The 17,466-nt window shown below is 39.4% G+C and overlaps 1 protein-coding gene across 1 annotated transcript in view; it reads right to left on the reverse strand.

Moving 5' to 3' along the window:
• Nucleotides 1–17,466, reverse strand: part of LOC309550822 (uncharacterized protein) — a gene marked incomplete at both ends in the record, with an annotated part of 410,136 nt that overhangs the window by 44,450 nt on the left and 348,220 nt on the right. The window contains one exon of the mRNA XM_082251167.1: nucleotides 408–450. Within this exon, the coding sequence (XP_082107293.1) occupies nucleotides 408–450 (43 nt within the window). The remainder of the gene's footprint in view (nucleotides 1–407; nucleotides 451–17,466) is intronic.

Below are 17,466 nucleotides of genomic sequence, written 5' to 3' on the forward strand. Positions count from 1 at the left end.
GCACTTCACAGTCTTTGACTAAACTTTCATAATTGTGCTAATTTGGGTTATTTAGTGGCGCTACCATAAAAGGTTCACACTGCGGTCTGTTCAAACAAACAGCCCTCCACACGCACATCCCAAGACCAGAATAAACCAGCGGAGGGGCCGGAGTGCCAACTATGGTCATTTGAAATGTATACAAAATTTATTGGTTCAAGTGCCAAGAAAAACATTCTAATCAGTCAGTTTCCTCTCATTAAATGTTAATTAGTTTGACATAAGCTTCCTGCAGAGGAAAGTACTGGGTACTTACACATCATTAAGAGAGAGATGAATTGCAATAGCAATAGAGGACAAAAAAGGAAAAAAAAAAAAAGATAGGCAAAGGAAAGAAAAATAAAGTCTGCATTTGGAGAAAGGCCTACCCTTTTTGCTTGGAAGCTCTTCCTGAACAAGCCTCAGAAGATGCTGAAACACAAACAAGATTACATTGGATTACCTCATATGATCAGACTCTCTTCTCAAAGCAAATGAAACAATAGCGCAAACCAATTAAATAATTTCCTCCTCATTTTATATAGCTTGAATTATTTCCAATATCTTACAGTACCCCTTTACAACTGGAAAACAACCATATTAACCTTTGTTCCGCACCACACCTGCAGCATTCTTGGGTGCAAAGGGTCACTGACATAGAAGCAATTACTGCATGCGCAAAGGGTGTTTAGCTATGCAAAGACTGCATCGCCTTCTATTTTTATTCTGCGTGCCCGCTGTAGTCTGCTTAATTAAACACAATACTATAAAAACAATAGCACTGAGTTTCATTAACAAAACAAGATAATTTATTCCTCCTACTGGACATTTTTGGGAGAGCTGAGAACTGATAAAAGTGACAAAATGACTTAATTAATGTCATGGTCACACTGTTTCAGTTTATGGAAGGAAAGGTCTTTGTAGTAGGAATGAGTTTAGGAATAATAGGTTTTAATTGGTTGATAAAGCAGAACTCTGGCCCAAACGATGATTTTTGTGTTTTGAAACCTTCAAGAGGTTTAGTACCTTTATCATGGTTTTATCGCAGTTTCTTGGACAGATTTTCCACAGTTTCCTGTACTGGAAACACAACAGGAAGTAAAGATGTCTTCTTAAAGTAGAACCAAAGGCATTTTTTTTTCATTTTGTATCACTTAAGGAAGGGTTATAACCCCTGTCAAGTGTTTTTGCCATCTGTTTTCCACTGGGAAGAGTTCTTCTCACTTCCTGTTCCATAGCCAAAACAGGAAGTGATAGAAAAACCCTCCAAAGCTAGGGAATCCCTGGTTGTTACCAGGGTCACCAGAACTAGTGCCCCCATGGAAAGATTTCTCCTCTATTCCTGTTCTGGGGAAATTTGAGGTTTTTTTCTCAATATCAATGATAATGGTAAATATGACAAATAAAGGAGGGTGAATCTCCCTAGTGGGTCACAGACAGCAAAAAAAAAAAAACCTGATAGGTGTGCTAAGCTATCTCCACTCTAATTATAACTAAAAACCTTTTAACTACTTGCCGCCTGCCCACCATCAAATGACGGCAGAGCGGTGCTGCTCTCGTTCTGGGACGCCGTCATATGACGGCGCAGCAGAACAGTCTCTCTCGCGTGCCCGTGGGGGCACGCAGTGCGGCAATCGTGGCCATGCAGTGTTGCTAGGACATGGCACAACCCCAATCTTGGTAAAGAGCCAATGACATGGCTCTTTACCCATGTGATCGGCTGTGTCCAATCACAGCCGGTCACATGTAAATCAGGAAGTGCCCTTTATCGGCTCTCCTCGCCTCACACTGTCAGAGTGTGTGGCGAGGAGAGCCAATCAGTGGCTCTTCCTCAAAGGGGAGCCTAGGAAAGGTAATCAGGCTGCCCATCAGTGTTCATCAATGCCACCCGTCAGTGCCCATCAGTGCGGCCCGTCAGTGCCCATCAGTGCGGCCCGTTAGTGCCGCCTATCAGTGCTCATTAGTGCCACCTATCAGTGCCCATCAGTGCGGCATATTAGTACCTCCTCATTAGGGCCACCTCATCAGTGCCCATAAGTGCCACCTCATCAGTGCCCATCAGTGCAGCCTATCAGTGCCTAACAGTGCCGCCTCATCAGCGCACATCAGTGAAGGAGAAAAATCACTTATTTTCAAAATTTACTCACAGAAAATAAGAAAAACTTTTTTTTTTTCAAAATTTTCAGATTTTTCTTTTTTTTTGTAAGAAATAAAAAACCCAGCAGTGATTAAATACCACCAAAAGAAAGCTCTATTTGTGTGAAAAAAATTATAACAATTTCATATGGGTACAATGTAGCATGAACGTGCAATTGTAATTCAAAATGTGACAATGCTGAAAGCTGAAAATTGGCCTGAGCAGGAAGGGGGTGAAAGTGCACTGTATTGAAGTGGTTGATTCGTTTTTGATTGGAGTGTAAAAAGGAGCAGAGAGCAGAGGGACACTTCTTCAAGGGCAGACAGACAGCTAAAAAACAGATTCTCCACTCTATTCACAAATAAAGCTAAACTGTAGAGTTATATGTACAGTACAATGCAAACGCAACATATGGTATAAAGAGCAATTAACCACGGCATGTTTAATTGGTCTGGCAGATCTAAGGTTGGGTTATAGATGGACAGATTTTAACCACTTCAATACTGGATACCTTCACCCCCTACCTGATCAGGTCAATTTTCAGTTTTCAGTGCTGAATGACAATTGCTTGGTCGTGCAACACTGTGCCCATATTAAATTTTGATCATTTTTTTCACACATATAGAACTTTTCTTTTTGCTAAACAAATGAAAAAAGACTCAAAATTTTGATTTAATCTGAGTTTATTATTACTTTAAAAAAGAAATTATTACATGCACACACAGACAATGTACCTAAAGGGTATAATACAATCATATTCTGGCATAAAGAATCTTAAAGTTAATGCTCTCTTCAAAAATAAATAATCGGAAATATCCCAGGGCTTTTAAATTATGGAAGATTAAGCTCCCCCCCCTTTTTTTATTATAATGCCTGATGCTTACCTTGATCTTTCTATTATATGTCCTGAAAGGTCCTAGGTGACAATATTGCTCTGTTTATCTCAGACATTTGGATATTATTGGTATTGGTATTACAGGAATCAAATGAGAATGTTTTTCTTTTTTTTTCTTTTTGAGAAAAGTTTGGGTTACATCCGTAAAGCTACATCTGTTTTTTCTGGACCTCTCCAGATCGGTCAGTTTTCTGTACTGTACAAAGAGGAGAGAGCCTTGATAGGTAATATTTAGAATTTTATTGGAGTTCTTACTAATGGTCTGAACATGATTTGATCTAAGATGCTAGATGGATATACAGTGCCTTGCGAAAGTATTCGGCCCCCTTGAACTTTTCGACCTTTTGCCACATTTCAGGCTTCAAACATAAAGATATAAAACTGTAATTTTTTGTGAAGAATCAACAACAAGTGGGACACAATCATGAAGGGGAACGAAATTTATTGGATATTTCAAAATTTTTTAACAAATAAAAAACTGAAACATTGGGCGTGCAAAATTATTCAGCCCCCTTAAGTTAATACTTTGTAGCGCCACCTTTTGCGGCGATTACAGCTGTAAGTCGCTTGGGGTATGTCTCTATCAGTTTTGCACATCGGGAGACTGAAATTTTTGCCAATTCCTCCTTGCAAAACAGCTCAAGCTCAGTGAGGTTGGATAGAGAGAGTTTGTGAACAGCAGTTTTCAGTTCTTTCCACAGATTCTCGATTGGATTCAGGTCTGGACTTTGACTTGGCCATTCTAACACCTGGATATGTTTATTTGTGAACCATTCCATTGTAGATTTTGCTTTATGTTTTGGATCATTGTCTTATTGGAAGACAAATCTCCGTCCCAGTCTCAGGTCTTTTGCAGACTCCACCAGGTTTTCTTCCAGAATGGTCCTGTATTTGGCTCCATCCATCTTCCCATCAATTTTAACCATCTTCCCTGTCCCTGCTGAAGAAAAGCAGGCCCAAACCATGATGCTGCCACCACGTTTGACAGTGGGGATGGTGTGTTCAGGGTGATGAGCTGTGTTGCTTTTACGCCAAACATAACGTTTTGCATTGTTGCCAAAAAGTTTGATTTTGGTTTCATCTGACCAGAGCACCTTCTTCCACATGTTTGGTGTGTCTCCCAGGTGGCTTGTGGCAAACTTTAAACGACACTTTTTATGGATATCTTTAAGAAATGGCTTTCTTCTTGCCACTCTTCCATATAGGCCAGATTTGTGCAGTATACGACTGATTGTTGTCCTCTGGACAGAGTCTCCCACCTCAGCTGTAGATCTCTGCAGTTCATCCAGAGTGACCATGGGCCTCTTGGCTGCATCTCTGATCAGTCTTCTCCTTGTATGAGCTGAAAGTTTAGAGGGACGGCCCGGTCTTCGTAGATTTGCAGTGGTCTGATACTCCTTCCATTTCAATTTTATCGCTTGCACAGTGCTCCTTGGGATGTTTAAAGCTTGGAAAATCTTTTTGTATCCAAATCCGGCTTTAAACTTCTCCACAACAGTATCTCGGACCTGCCTGGTGTGTTCCTTGTTCTTCATGATGCTCTCTGCGCTTTAAACGGACCTCTGAGACTATCACAGTGCAGGTGCATTTATACGGAGACTTGATTACACACAGGTGGATTCTATTTATCATCATTAGTCATTTAGGTCAACATTGGATCATTCAGAGATCCTCACTGAACTTCTGGAGAGAGTTTGCTGCACTAAAAGTAAAGGGGCTGAATAATTTTGCACGCCCAATTTTTCAGATTTTATTTGTTAAAAAAGTTTGAAATATCCAATACATTTCGTTCCACTTCATGATTGTGTCCCACTTGTTGTTGATTCTTCACAAAAAATTACAGTTTTATATCTTTATGTTTGAAGCCTGAAATGTGGCAAAAGGTTGCAAAGTTCAAGGGGGCCGAATACTTTCGCAGGGCACTGTAATAATGATATTCCCTTTTCCATTTGCCTCCCTAGGAAATATATAATATATATATATATATATATATATTTTTTTTTTTTTTTTCTTTTTTTTTTGACAATTTATTTGTAGTTTTTTTTTATGGTCCTGGTGAGGCACCTGGGGGTATGTTTCTGATATCCTGCTCTGTATGACTGGTAAGAAGCATGACTAGAGAGGGTTTATCTGTCTAAAGGAATTAATGATAGCAATATGTAACACGTTGTATTATTAATTATTACTGCTTATCTTTAGATATGGAAGTTATATGTTATTATTATTCATTTTAGAGCTGTTTTTTTTTATAATTATTTTTGTATTTCTCTCTATTCATCAAAATCTTCAGAATTGCCCAGGTTGGCTCCTGCTGTTTGCTTTTCTTCCCTGTTTAGACCTGCTCCCCACTTAGGGATCACTCTGCTCCCCTGGTAGGGATTTTGGCGTAGTGGTGTTTTTTTTTTCCACCTTTAAAAGATTGAAAATTTTGAACATTTTTTTTTTTTATTTCTCTTTTTTAAAATTTTGCAAATAAGTAACTGTTCTCATTCACAGATGTGTGCTGATGAGGCTGCACTGATGGCACTGATGGCACTGATAGGCTGCACTGATGGGCACTGATGAGGTTGCACTGATATGTGGCACTGATGGGCACTAATAGGTGGCACTTATGGGGCTGCACTGATAATCAGTGCCCTTATTATCTGTGTAAATGTCCCATGTCACACTTACCGGTTACCGGCTCTGCTTTCCTCATGCTATATCCACATGTGAGGAAAGTACTGCAGATAACCGGCAAGTCTGTTTACATTGTGATCAGCTGGGATTGGACACAGCTGATCACATAGTAAAGGGCCGCTGTGATTGGCCATTTACCACAATCTGTGATCAGTTGTGTCTGAAGGATACAATGATCAAAGAGCTTGTTGGATACACAACCCAGGGCAGAGCTACGCTGTAGCCGTCTTTCTGCTATAGCACAAATGAGGAGGTTAAAGAACATTCAAATACCCACCGTTGTAATTTTCAAATGCTGGATTCTAGCACAGTTTTCCGAGTATGGCACTATCTCCAATGTGTGCCCAGTGAACCCCTTGATATAGAAAAGGTAATGACTGATTGCAGAGATTTTACAAAAAGCTGGGATGTTTTTACAATCAACTTCATTTTCCTAATTGTTTTATCTCAATTACAATTTTTTGCCATTAATGTAAAGGCTAAGTTCACCTTTACATAAGAATAAACAAATGAATAAATACACGTATTTTTTCAGGAAAAAAATGTGCATTTATTATTTTTTTTATGGGTGCTTGCAAACCACTGTAACCCTGATCAATAAACCTTGGGTGCAAAATCAGGCTTCTTTACATTCTCCCTCCAGTTTAGGGGAGGGAAGGGGAGGGCTGGGTGTATTTAAATACATCCAGTGTTTAAACTTGTGATCACTGGCATTGGTTTACATTACCAGGCACATGCAGTAAGGACATTTTTAAATGTCCACTTATAGTAATGCTTGCCCGGACCAGATGCTTTAATAGCAATGACTGATTGTGAGGTGGTTAAAAAAAAAATTTTCATGCATTGGACTATAACCAAATGTGGTTACTATAATACAGTATTTTTCCCTATAGTGGTACTTTAATGTGAACCACAGTAAGATACAGACATCATACAATGTGTACAGCCCCTATTAGAGTTTACCTTACGTTACATAGTTACATAGTTGGTAAGGTTTAAATATAGACTCCAGTTCAACCTATGTTAACATTAAATGGATTGGAAGAGCAGCTTCAGAAGTAAAATTAATTTGGGTGATAAATGAACTTTGAAGGCTGTAAATGGGTAATTGGGCAATCCTCTTCTTTCAGCCTCCTGCTTCCAACCACATCTTTTTATTGTACAGTAAAACCTTGGATTGCGAGCATAATTCGTTCTGGAAACATGCTTGTAATCCAAAGCACTCTTATATCAAAGCAAATTTCCCCATAAGTAATAATGGAAACTCAGATGATTCGTTCCACAACCATTTATTCATAAGTCCTTCAGTTTATAGTCCATATAAAAAGATTATAGCAATGTGATAGGTTGTGTAACCATAAAATGTCCATCCACAAATGGCAGCCTCCACAAGGGGATTAGAAGCAAAATCCAGCAGGAGCAACAGAGTATAAAAGAGAAGAGAGGTGCCTTTAAGACTCCATTCACACCTGATAGTATAGTTTTCAGGTGTTTTTTTTTTGGGTGTTTTTCAGGCATTTTTTTCAAGCCTTTGGAGGCAGGCATTGACATCTAACAAAAATGCTTGTAATCTGCCAAAAAAAAAAAAAAAAAAAGCTCATGTACTTTTTTGAGCTTCATGCATTTTGCTTCAGGCAACAAAACGCTTGTGAACATGGGCTATTGAAATTAATATATTTTTCTTGTTGGGCATTTTGAGACTTCAGAGATGAACGTTTTACAAGCTGAAAAATGCTCAGGTGTGAACAGGGCCTTAGTATGGCAATATGATTACATTTACTGAAGGTACAAGATTTAACTCATATGGTTAATGATTAAAAGAGGAACATCTACATTTGCAGGCATCCGGGGTAAAGATGCCCACATAGACCGTCCTCCACACTGCTGGCTCTCACCGCTGTCTATCTGCAATCCCTTCAGTAGAGCGATGTGAAAGCGAGGCTTGAAGCGCTCGCGGAGCGCAGAGTGGAAGGGATGACGTAGATGGCGGTGGGAGGACGGTCTATGTGGACAGCTTTACCCCAAATGCCTGCATTATTACATGTGCCTGTTTTAATCATTAACCATGTGAGTTGCTAAATGTTGTACCTTCAATAAATGTAACCATATTGCTACATTTAGAGGCACCTCTCTTCTCTTTTATACTCAATTGTGACATGACGCTACATGTATATAAAGACATCGCTTGTTTATCAAGTCAAAGTTTTAAAAAAAATTTTGCTTGTCTTGCAAAACGCTCTCAAACCAAGTTATTCTCAATCCAAAGTTTTACTGTTCTTAGAATGAGGAATTTGTTTTAAGACTATGATGGAGATTTACTAGGAGCGTGCAAAATCTGGTGCAGCTCCGCATAGAAACTGATCAGCGTCTAGGTTATATTGCCAAAGCTTAATTGAAAAAGCCGAAGTTAGAAGCTGATTGACTACCATGCACACCAGATTCTGAGTGCTCCAATTTTAGTAAATCTCCTCCATTGTCTACAGCATCTTTTTAAAACAAGCTGCTTAGCATGCTCATCTTAATCCAACTTGTGCTGCTATATGATGTGCAACTATAGTTTATCAATATCTACTACTATCTCTGTGACATCATAAAGAACCAGCAGTGCCTGGACAGGGCATGTTTTGTTGTGGACTGTGCACACCGGTATAATGTTTTTTTGGCACAATGACCATTTAAATTAGTTAAAACAGAGACTTAAAAAAATACAACACATTAAAAATGCATTTTGGTACAAAGTGTACTAACATATGCATGTCTGGTGTGAGCCCAACCACATATCTCACCATGGTTTTTGTTCATTTTGTTCTACATGGTTTTTCTAATTCTCCCTGCACACACCACACACTAATGGTGTTTAGCAGACAATGCCTTACAGATGCGTCAGGAAAAAGGCAGTAAGGGATAGACAGAATAAATGCTGTTGAAACACTTAACCTTTGCCAGATTTCACAACTAGCTATGACATTACAACTTTGCTAAAATTACAAATGGAACTGCTAATCCTTTTGAGGTTGATGGAAGCAGCTTTGGTATCTGCTGCTTTTTTGCACACATCTGTCCCTCTTTATAGAATTTCCTTCTCCTAATGCACAGTGAAGTTTGACTCAAACTCTAATAGCCATGTTTATCCAAGGAAAAATGTCAGTTTGTTTTTTCTTCAAATAACAAAATGATTTCTGACCTTTATCCCACTTATGTAGCTGCTTGTTAATGGTGCATTATAACACACAGCTAAAGTAAAACAAACACAAGCATTTATTATATATTACAGTATGTTAGCGCATAGGAAATGGAGCAAGACAGGAAGATGAAGTACGTAGGAAATTGGACACAATATAAAACTGACACACAATCTTAGGAAGTGCTATCAGGTTACAAGTATATGGAATCCCTTCAGATAAATAATTCAAAGGGGAGCCATATTAGTAAGAAACACAGGAACTGGGCAACTCCGCTAGGCACTGTGTCTGTAATTAAGAATTACATTGTAAGCAAGCCAGCGTGTTAATCCTATTCATTTCTGGAGGAGGTGGCTGCAGTTACTACTATTGCCATTGTCCTTGGCACTTTCCATTTGTCTTCGTGAAGAGAAGGAATCCTGCTAATTATGATAATAATGATGTTCATGTTTTTTTTTTTTTCGTTTGCCTTATTATGAAATGGATTATCCCATCTCAAGATGTTTACACGTGTATCTCTCTTGTGCTGAGATACAAGGCATCTTACTTGTGCTACGCTATAAGGCATTATCATGCTGCTTTAATCCAGTACAATTGTTGACAACTACAGATATGCTATAGTCTTATCTTTATCTTTCCTTACCCAAAGTGATATTGACTTTGGGTATTGATGTGAATGTTGGGACTAGCAATCTGCAAGGAAAAGGGGCTCCAGAGACAAATAGAAAAGGAAAACATTCTAAGCTTGCTAAACACAATAGATGTAAAAGAAGATGAAGCCCTCTAAAGATAATATCACCCGTGACCCTTAAATCACATATCAGGTGTGTGAAATATTGATCCAACAATATAATAATATTAAAAGTTCATAAGTTCATATGCTCCTGCTGACGAGCGTGGTGCGAAACGGCCATTGAGCAACATTTTACATGCCTGAGGTCCATCCACCATTCTGACACAGTTTGGCGTCAGTAGATGTAAGTTTGTGGATACCAGCATCTTATGTCTGTGCAATTTATGTATGTGGATTGTATTGCTTTTAAATGCTTTTTAAGATTGTACTGCTTGGCATTACCAGTAAATACTACACTATAAGCTTTTTTTCTGACTTTGGTGGTTCATTTTATTGGATGAGAGCAAGCATTTCCTTTGATGTCCATGAGAAGGGGTTTGGAGAGAGTTGTTACTAGGGATGATCGAACGGTTCGGGTCCACCATTGGTTCGGCCCGAACATTGGGTGTTCGAGGTTCGGCCGAATTTAGAACTTTTTGCCCAAAAAGTTTGGAATTCGGCAACCAGAACCGACCAAAATGCAATGCTTCAGGAAATGGGCTTTAAAAGCCCGTGATTGGACCAGAACCATTAGCAAAAGCCAATTGAGGGGACAGGAGAATGCTAGGAATGTGATTGGAGTGACTAGGGGGTCCCTAGACCAATCATTAGTGAATACGCCCCCCAGTATATAAGATAGCCCCCGCCATATTCCTAGCATTGTTATACTGGACATGTAAGAGAGTGGAAGCAGTTCTGTTAATTTTACTTTAAAAGTGTCATTTAGCATTTATTAGTGTGAGGAAAGGGATATCTAGTGTAGCTAGAGTGCTCCTTTACACTTAAGTTAGCTTCAAAAGATTCGTTTCTGTAGGGAAAGTGTTAAGTGTAAGGGGATCGTAGTGTAGTGTAGGGTTAACTGACAGTGACTGCTATGGAAGGGTGACAAAACCCTTCCATAGCAGGGTGACCGCTATAGAGAAATGATCATTTCTCTGAGTTGCTTCGGGACAGGAATATGGCTTCTCACCAGCAAGCATTTTTCATGCTGCAGGGGTTGCCACTGCCAGTGCTTTTTTGAGGACATTTTTGATGTCAGACATGACATCTGAACATGTGTATAGGGGGTATATATACACATATATGTCTGTATGTATACCCCTAGACATATATAGGTGTGATAGTAGCAGAAATATATGCTTGCGCTAATGAAATCATTTACAGTAATATATTTCTGCTACTATCACACCTATATATGGCTAGGTGTCTATATACATATAATTATGTGTGTATATATACCACTATACACAAGTTCAGATGTTTTGCCTGCCTCAAAAGAACCCCAAAAAATGCCAAAAAAACGCTAGCGTCAAAAAAAAATGCCCAGGTGTGTTTTTGCTGGCATTTTTTGGGGGGTTTTGGAGGCAGGCAAAACATCTGAACTTGTGTATAGTGGTGTATATACACACATACATATATTTGTATACACACCTAGACATATATAGGTGTGATAGTAGCAGAAATATACGCTTGCGCTAATGAAATCATTTACAGTAATATATTTCTGCTACTATCACACCTATATATGGCTAGGTGTCTATATACATTTAATTATGTGTGTATATATACCACTATACACAAGTTCAGATGTTTTGCCTGCCTCAAAAGAACCCCAAAAAATGCCAAAAAAAAACGCTAGCGTCAAAACAAAAATGCCCAGGTGTGTTTTTGCTGGCATTTTTTGGGGGGTTTTGGAGGCAGGCAAAACATCTGAACTTGTGTATAGTGGTGTATATACACACATACATATACTTATATACACACCTAGACATATATAGGTGTGATAGTAGCAGAAATATATTCTTGCGCTAATGAAATCATTTACAGTAATATATTTCTGCTACTATCACACCTATATATGGCTAGGTGTCTATATACATATAATTATGTGTGTATATATACCACTATACACAAGTTCAGATGTTTTGCCTGCCTCAAAAGAACCCCAAAAAATGCCAAAAAAAACGCTAGCGTCAAAAAAAGAAAATACCCAGGTGTGTTTTTGCTGGCATTTTTTGGGGGTTTTTGGAGGCAGGCAAAACATCTGAACTTGTGCACAGTACCACTATACACAAGTTCAGATGTTTTTCCTGACTGCAAAGAACCCAAAAAAATGCCTGCTATTAAACCGGCAAGGTGTGAAAGCCGAGAAGAGAAGCCAACCCCCTGTGCTGAAAGTGTTCTAATACAAACAATCCTTTTTTTATGGTTCTGGACATGTTACAGAGCTGAAACTTCACAGGTACACCTTTTAGACCTCCCAGATACAAAATCACACAAAAAAGTTCTTAAAAATTGGCATTTTTGATAAAAAAGCCAATTATTGAAAAAAAAAAAAGAGATTTTTTGATTTTTACTTTGGATTTCGTATCTGGGGGGTCTAAAAAGTGTACATGTGAAGTTTCAGCTCTGTAGCATGTCCAGAACCATAAAAAAAAAAAAGATTGTTTGTATTAGAACACTTTCAGCACAGGGGGTTGGCTTCTCGGTTTTCACACCTTGCCGGTTTAATAGCAGGCATTTTTTTGGGTTCTTTGCAGTCAGGAAAAACATCTGAACTTGTGTATAGTGGTACTGTGCACAAGTTCTGATGTTTTGCCTGCCTCCAAAAACTCCCAAAAAATGCCAACAAAAACACACCTGGGCATTTTTTTTTTTTGACGCTAGCGTTTTTTTGGCATTTTGTGGGGTTCTTTTGAGGCAGGCAAAACATCTGAACTTGTGTATAGTGGTATATATACACACATAATTATATGTATATAGAAACCTAGCCATATATAGGTGTGATAGTAGCAGAAATATATTACTGTAAATGATTTCATTAGCGCAAGCATATATTTTTGCTACTATCACACCTATATATGTCTAGGTGTGTATATAAATATACAGTGGGTACGGAAAGTATTCAGACCCCCTTAAATTTTTCACTCTTTGTTATATTGCAGCCATTTGCTAAAATCATTTAAGTTCATTCTTCTTCCTCATGAATGTACACATAGCACCCCATACTGACAGAAAAACACAGAATTGTTGACATTGTTGCAGATTTATTAAAAAAGAAAAACTGAAATATCACATGGTCCTAAGTATTCAGACCCTTTGCTCAGTATTTAGTAGAAGCCCCCTTTTGATCTAATACAGCCAGGAGTCTTTTTGGGAAAGATGCAACAAGTCTTTCACACCTGGATTTGGGGATCCTCTGCCATTCCTCCTTGCAGATCCTCTCCAGTTCTGTCAGGTTGGATGGTAAACGTTGGTGGACAGCCATTTTTAGGTCTCTCCAGAGATGCTCAATTGGGTTTAAGTCAGGGCTCTGGCTGGGCCATTCAAGAACAGTCACGGAGTTGTTGTGAAGCCACTCCTTCGTTATTTTAGCTGTGTGCTTAGGGTCATTGTCTTGTTGGAAGGTAAATTTTCGGCCCAGTCTGAGGTCCAGAGCACTCTGGAGAAGGTTTTTGTCCAGGATATCCCTGTACTTGGCCGCATTCATCTTTCCCTCGATTGCAACCAGTCGTCCTGTCCCTGCAGCTGAAAAACACCCCCACAGCATGAATGCTGCCACCACCATGCTTCACTGTTGGGACTGTATTGGACAGGTGATGAGCAGTGCCTGGTTTTCCCCACACATACCGCTTAGAATTAAGGCCAAAAAGTTCTATTTTGGTCTCATCAGACCAGAGAATCTTATTTCTCACCATCTTGGAGTCCTTCAGGTGTTTTTTAGCAAACTCCATGCAGGCTTTCATGTGTCTTACACTGAGGAGAGGCTTCCGTCGGGCCACTCTGCCATAAAGCCCCGACTGGTGGAGGGCTGCAGTGATGGTTGACTTTCTACAACTTTCTCCCATCTCCTGACTGCATCTCTGGAGCTCAGCCACAGTGAACTTTGGGTTCTTCTTTACCTCTCTCACCAAGGCTCTTCTCCCCCGATAGCTCAGTTTGGCCGGACGGCCAGCTCTAGGAAGGGTTCTGGTCATCCCAAACGTCTTCCATTTGAGGATTATGGAGGCCACTGTGCTCTTAGGAACCTTAAGTGCAGCAGAAATCTTTTTGTAACCTTGGCCAGATCTGTGCCTTGCCACAATTCTGTCTCTGAGATCTTCAGGCAGTTCCTTTGACCTCATGATTCTCATTTGCTCTGACATGCATTGTGATCTGGAAGGTCTTATATAGACAGGTGTGTGGCTTTCCTAATCAAGTCCAATCAGTATAATCAAACACAGCTGGACTCAAATGAAGGTGTAGAACCATCTCAAGGATGATCAGAAGAAATGGAAAGCACCTGAGTTAAATATATGAGTGTCACAGCAAAGGGTCTGAATACTTAGGACCATGTGATATTTCAGTTTTTCTTTTTTAATAAATCTGCAACAATGTCAACAATTCTGTGTTTTTCTGTCAGTATGGGGTGCTATGTGTACATTCATGAGGAAGAAGAATGAACTTAAATGATTTTAGAAAATGGCTGCAATATAACAAAGAGTGAAAAATTTAAGGGGGTCTGAATACTTTCCGTACCCACTGTATGTATGTGTGTATATACACCACTATACACAAGTTCAGATGTTTTGCCTGCCTCAAAAGAACCCAAAAAAAACGCTAGCGTCAAAAAAAAATGCCCAGGTGTGTTTTTGCTGGCATTTTTTGGGGGTTTTTGGAGGCAGGCAAAAATTCAGAACTTGTGCACAGTACCACTATACACAAGTTCAGATGTTTTTCCTGACTGCAAAGAACCCAAAAAAATGCCTGCTATTAAACCAGCAAGGTGTGAAAACTCCTGTGCTGAAAGTGTTCTAATACAAACAATCTTTTTTTTATGGTTCAGGACATGCTACAGAGCTGAAACTTCACATGTACACTTTTTAGACCCCCCAGATACGAAATCCAAAGTAAAAATCAAAAAATCTCTTTTTTTTTTTTTTAAATTTTTCAATAATTGGCTTTTTTATTAAAAATGAGGGCATGACCCAGAACCCTAGGGACTTTTTAGGGGCATTTATTGGGTTTTAGGGCTTAAAAATTGTGTTTTTTGATTACCGAAGTTCGGGTCCCATTGATTTCAATGGGGTTCTGAAATCCGGGCTGAACTTTCGGGAAGTTCGGATGTTCTGGCCGAACCGAACTTTTCAAAAGTTCGATCATCCCTAGTTGTTACCTGGTGTATTGTAATTGGATACTGCATGTACTTCCCATGAGGAGAACCATAAAGTAACAGGCGTGTTTTGCTGTTCTAAATGTTAGACAGCATCTTGGTCTGGAGAGTTTGCATTCTTCAAGTATGGTGAGGCAAGACAAAATGGTGGAGGACTTTTTTAATTGTCACTACAGTCATTAACTTTAGAGCTTTTAATACCATTTTTACTGTTGGATTAATATTTCACACACCTTATATGTGACTTAAGGCTGATATCATCTTTAGAGCGCTGCATCTTCTTTTACATGTATGATACAGTGTTTTGTATATCTACGCTGATTGTATGCTGACATACACTATTTTGAGTAAACTCAATAGATGGCAATGGCAGTTAGGAGAATATTTGAATGACTAAAGCCAGCTGTAGACGTTGTAGAGCGCCATCAGATAAACAGACATCATCTCACCATATTCAGGCATCTGTGTATGTGAACAGGTCTCTAAACATCATAATGGCTGTGTGGGTTTAGCTTATGGAGTAAATTGGGCGAAAGAACATTGCTGACAACCTATATAACCGTTTTATCAGGGAGAGATCAATAGTGATCAGATGTTTTTTAACCTCTTTGAAGCAAGATAAATTGAGCGGGTGTGCCTGTGAGTAGTTCATAGATACCTTTAACAATACACCTCAGCTTCCCAACTAGGGCCCAGTAGACACAAAACATGAGAATGAGGGAATGGGGTGCATGCTACATTTGCTATTTTCAGGCGCCTATTGCAAAGAGAGAGTATTGCATGTATTGGATAATGTATTTAAAGCGGAGTTCCACCCCAAAATGAAAGTTCATTCCATCTTCTTGGTCCGGGTCACCTGAAAAACAAATGGATAATCGCAATTTTTTTTTTTTACTTACCTTGTTTAGAAGATAATATACTTACCTTACTTCCTCTTCCTCCCCTCGGCGGCCACGGTGAGTCGTCACTTCCTGGCTTGCAATGATTCCTGAGAGCTGAACGTCATCGCTCCCAGGAATCAATGCGCCTGCACCGGCCCCGACATCAGTTCCGGTGCAGGCGCCGTCATACCTTGCTAAACAGCTTCTGGGCATGCCCAGAAGCTGTGCAGGGATGACGCTGCCGACCCGGAAGTGACGACCGGCGCAGTGCATTGTGGGACTGAAGAGGACGGAAGAGGACGCAGAAAAGGAACGCGCTGGATTCAAGCTGCCCACACCTGAGATGGCAGCGCTGGAGAAGACATTTTCAAGGTAAATATTTCTTCTTGCAGGTAAGTGCAACCCGGGACAGTTTAGAGGCTATCCATTGTGGAATGCACTAGCCCTGACTGTCCCGGGGGTATTTTTATGTATTTTTTTGTTTTTTAGGTGGAACTCCGCTTTAAGAAAAGTTCCACATGGTGTTTGTTGCCTTATGAGTTTAGGTGTAATCTCCCTTACCGTGTTGTGATGATGAGGAGTTATGTATAAATCTCCATCAGTAATTGTAATATTAATGTAAATATATATATGTACGAGATATTGAGTTTTGATTTTACATTTAGTTGATATAGGATTATCAATTATATGAAAATGTGTGACTTCAGTCTGCAGTCAGTAGTAGGAATCCAGTCTAACAAGTCCATTTAAAATGCATGCCTGAGCTACCAGGGGGCAACTGTTATTTACATTTAAACACATACTGATAGTATCACCCTGTAATTTAATTTACGGAGAGCCAGACTTCCTGGGGCCAATGAAACTAGGATGAATAGACTATGTCCTGTCCGCCCTTATTTCAAGTCTCCATATCAAAGAACTCTCATTAAGATATGCAATGAAGATTGACTATCGGTTGAAGGGTTGGACAATAGGCCCGGGAGATGAACAGGTTCTCCCCCCAACAGAGAACCTAGGGGAGGGGGAATTTGTCCTATCCTGAACGGGATACGCCCACAGGGAGGAACAGGGCATGATAGCTGAAACACTCAGAATAGCCCTATACAAGGCAATGCAATATGGTTCTATATCAGCAAGGTGGAAATAGAGTGACTTCCTGTTTTGGCATGGCAGTCCAGGAGGAAACACTCTAGTGAAGGGTAACTATGAAGGTTTAAGGTTTACATTGTTTGTCCTCTTTGTGTCGGTCGTAGTGTGTTTGTATATGAGTATATACTCTCTATTTGTTCAGTTAAACTAGGAATATTTTACATTTTGTAGTATGTACAATACTTAGATTGTTGTAAATTAAGTTAGGCTTTCAAACTATATACCAATAAATAATTGCTGTATTAAAGCTTTCATTCATAGTCAAAGAACTCTCATTTTTAACCCAAATATTGTCTGAGGTAAATTATATCTCATATCTTTCGGGTAACAGTGTTAAAAAAAAGTAGACTGCAGTATATTTTCACTGTATATGTTGAAGCAGCTATGGTTTTACTAATACCTTCACACCATGGAGAATGCAAAAGTTTGGACCAACACAACGACTGTAGGAGCTCCTTGTGCTCATGTGAGTCCTTTACCTTGAGCAGTGTCATTTTACAGAAGACAACAGTATAGACATGGACAATTTTTTGCACAGTTA

This window comes from Pelophylax lessonae (genome assembly GCF_965119305.1).
Source record: "Pelophylax lessonae genome assembly, chromosome: 3".
In the NCBI taxonomy this organism is placed as follows: domain Eukaryota; kingdom Metazoa; phylum Chordata; class Amphibia; order Anura; family Ranidae; genus Pelophylax; species Pelophylax lessonae.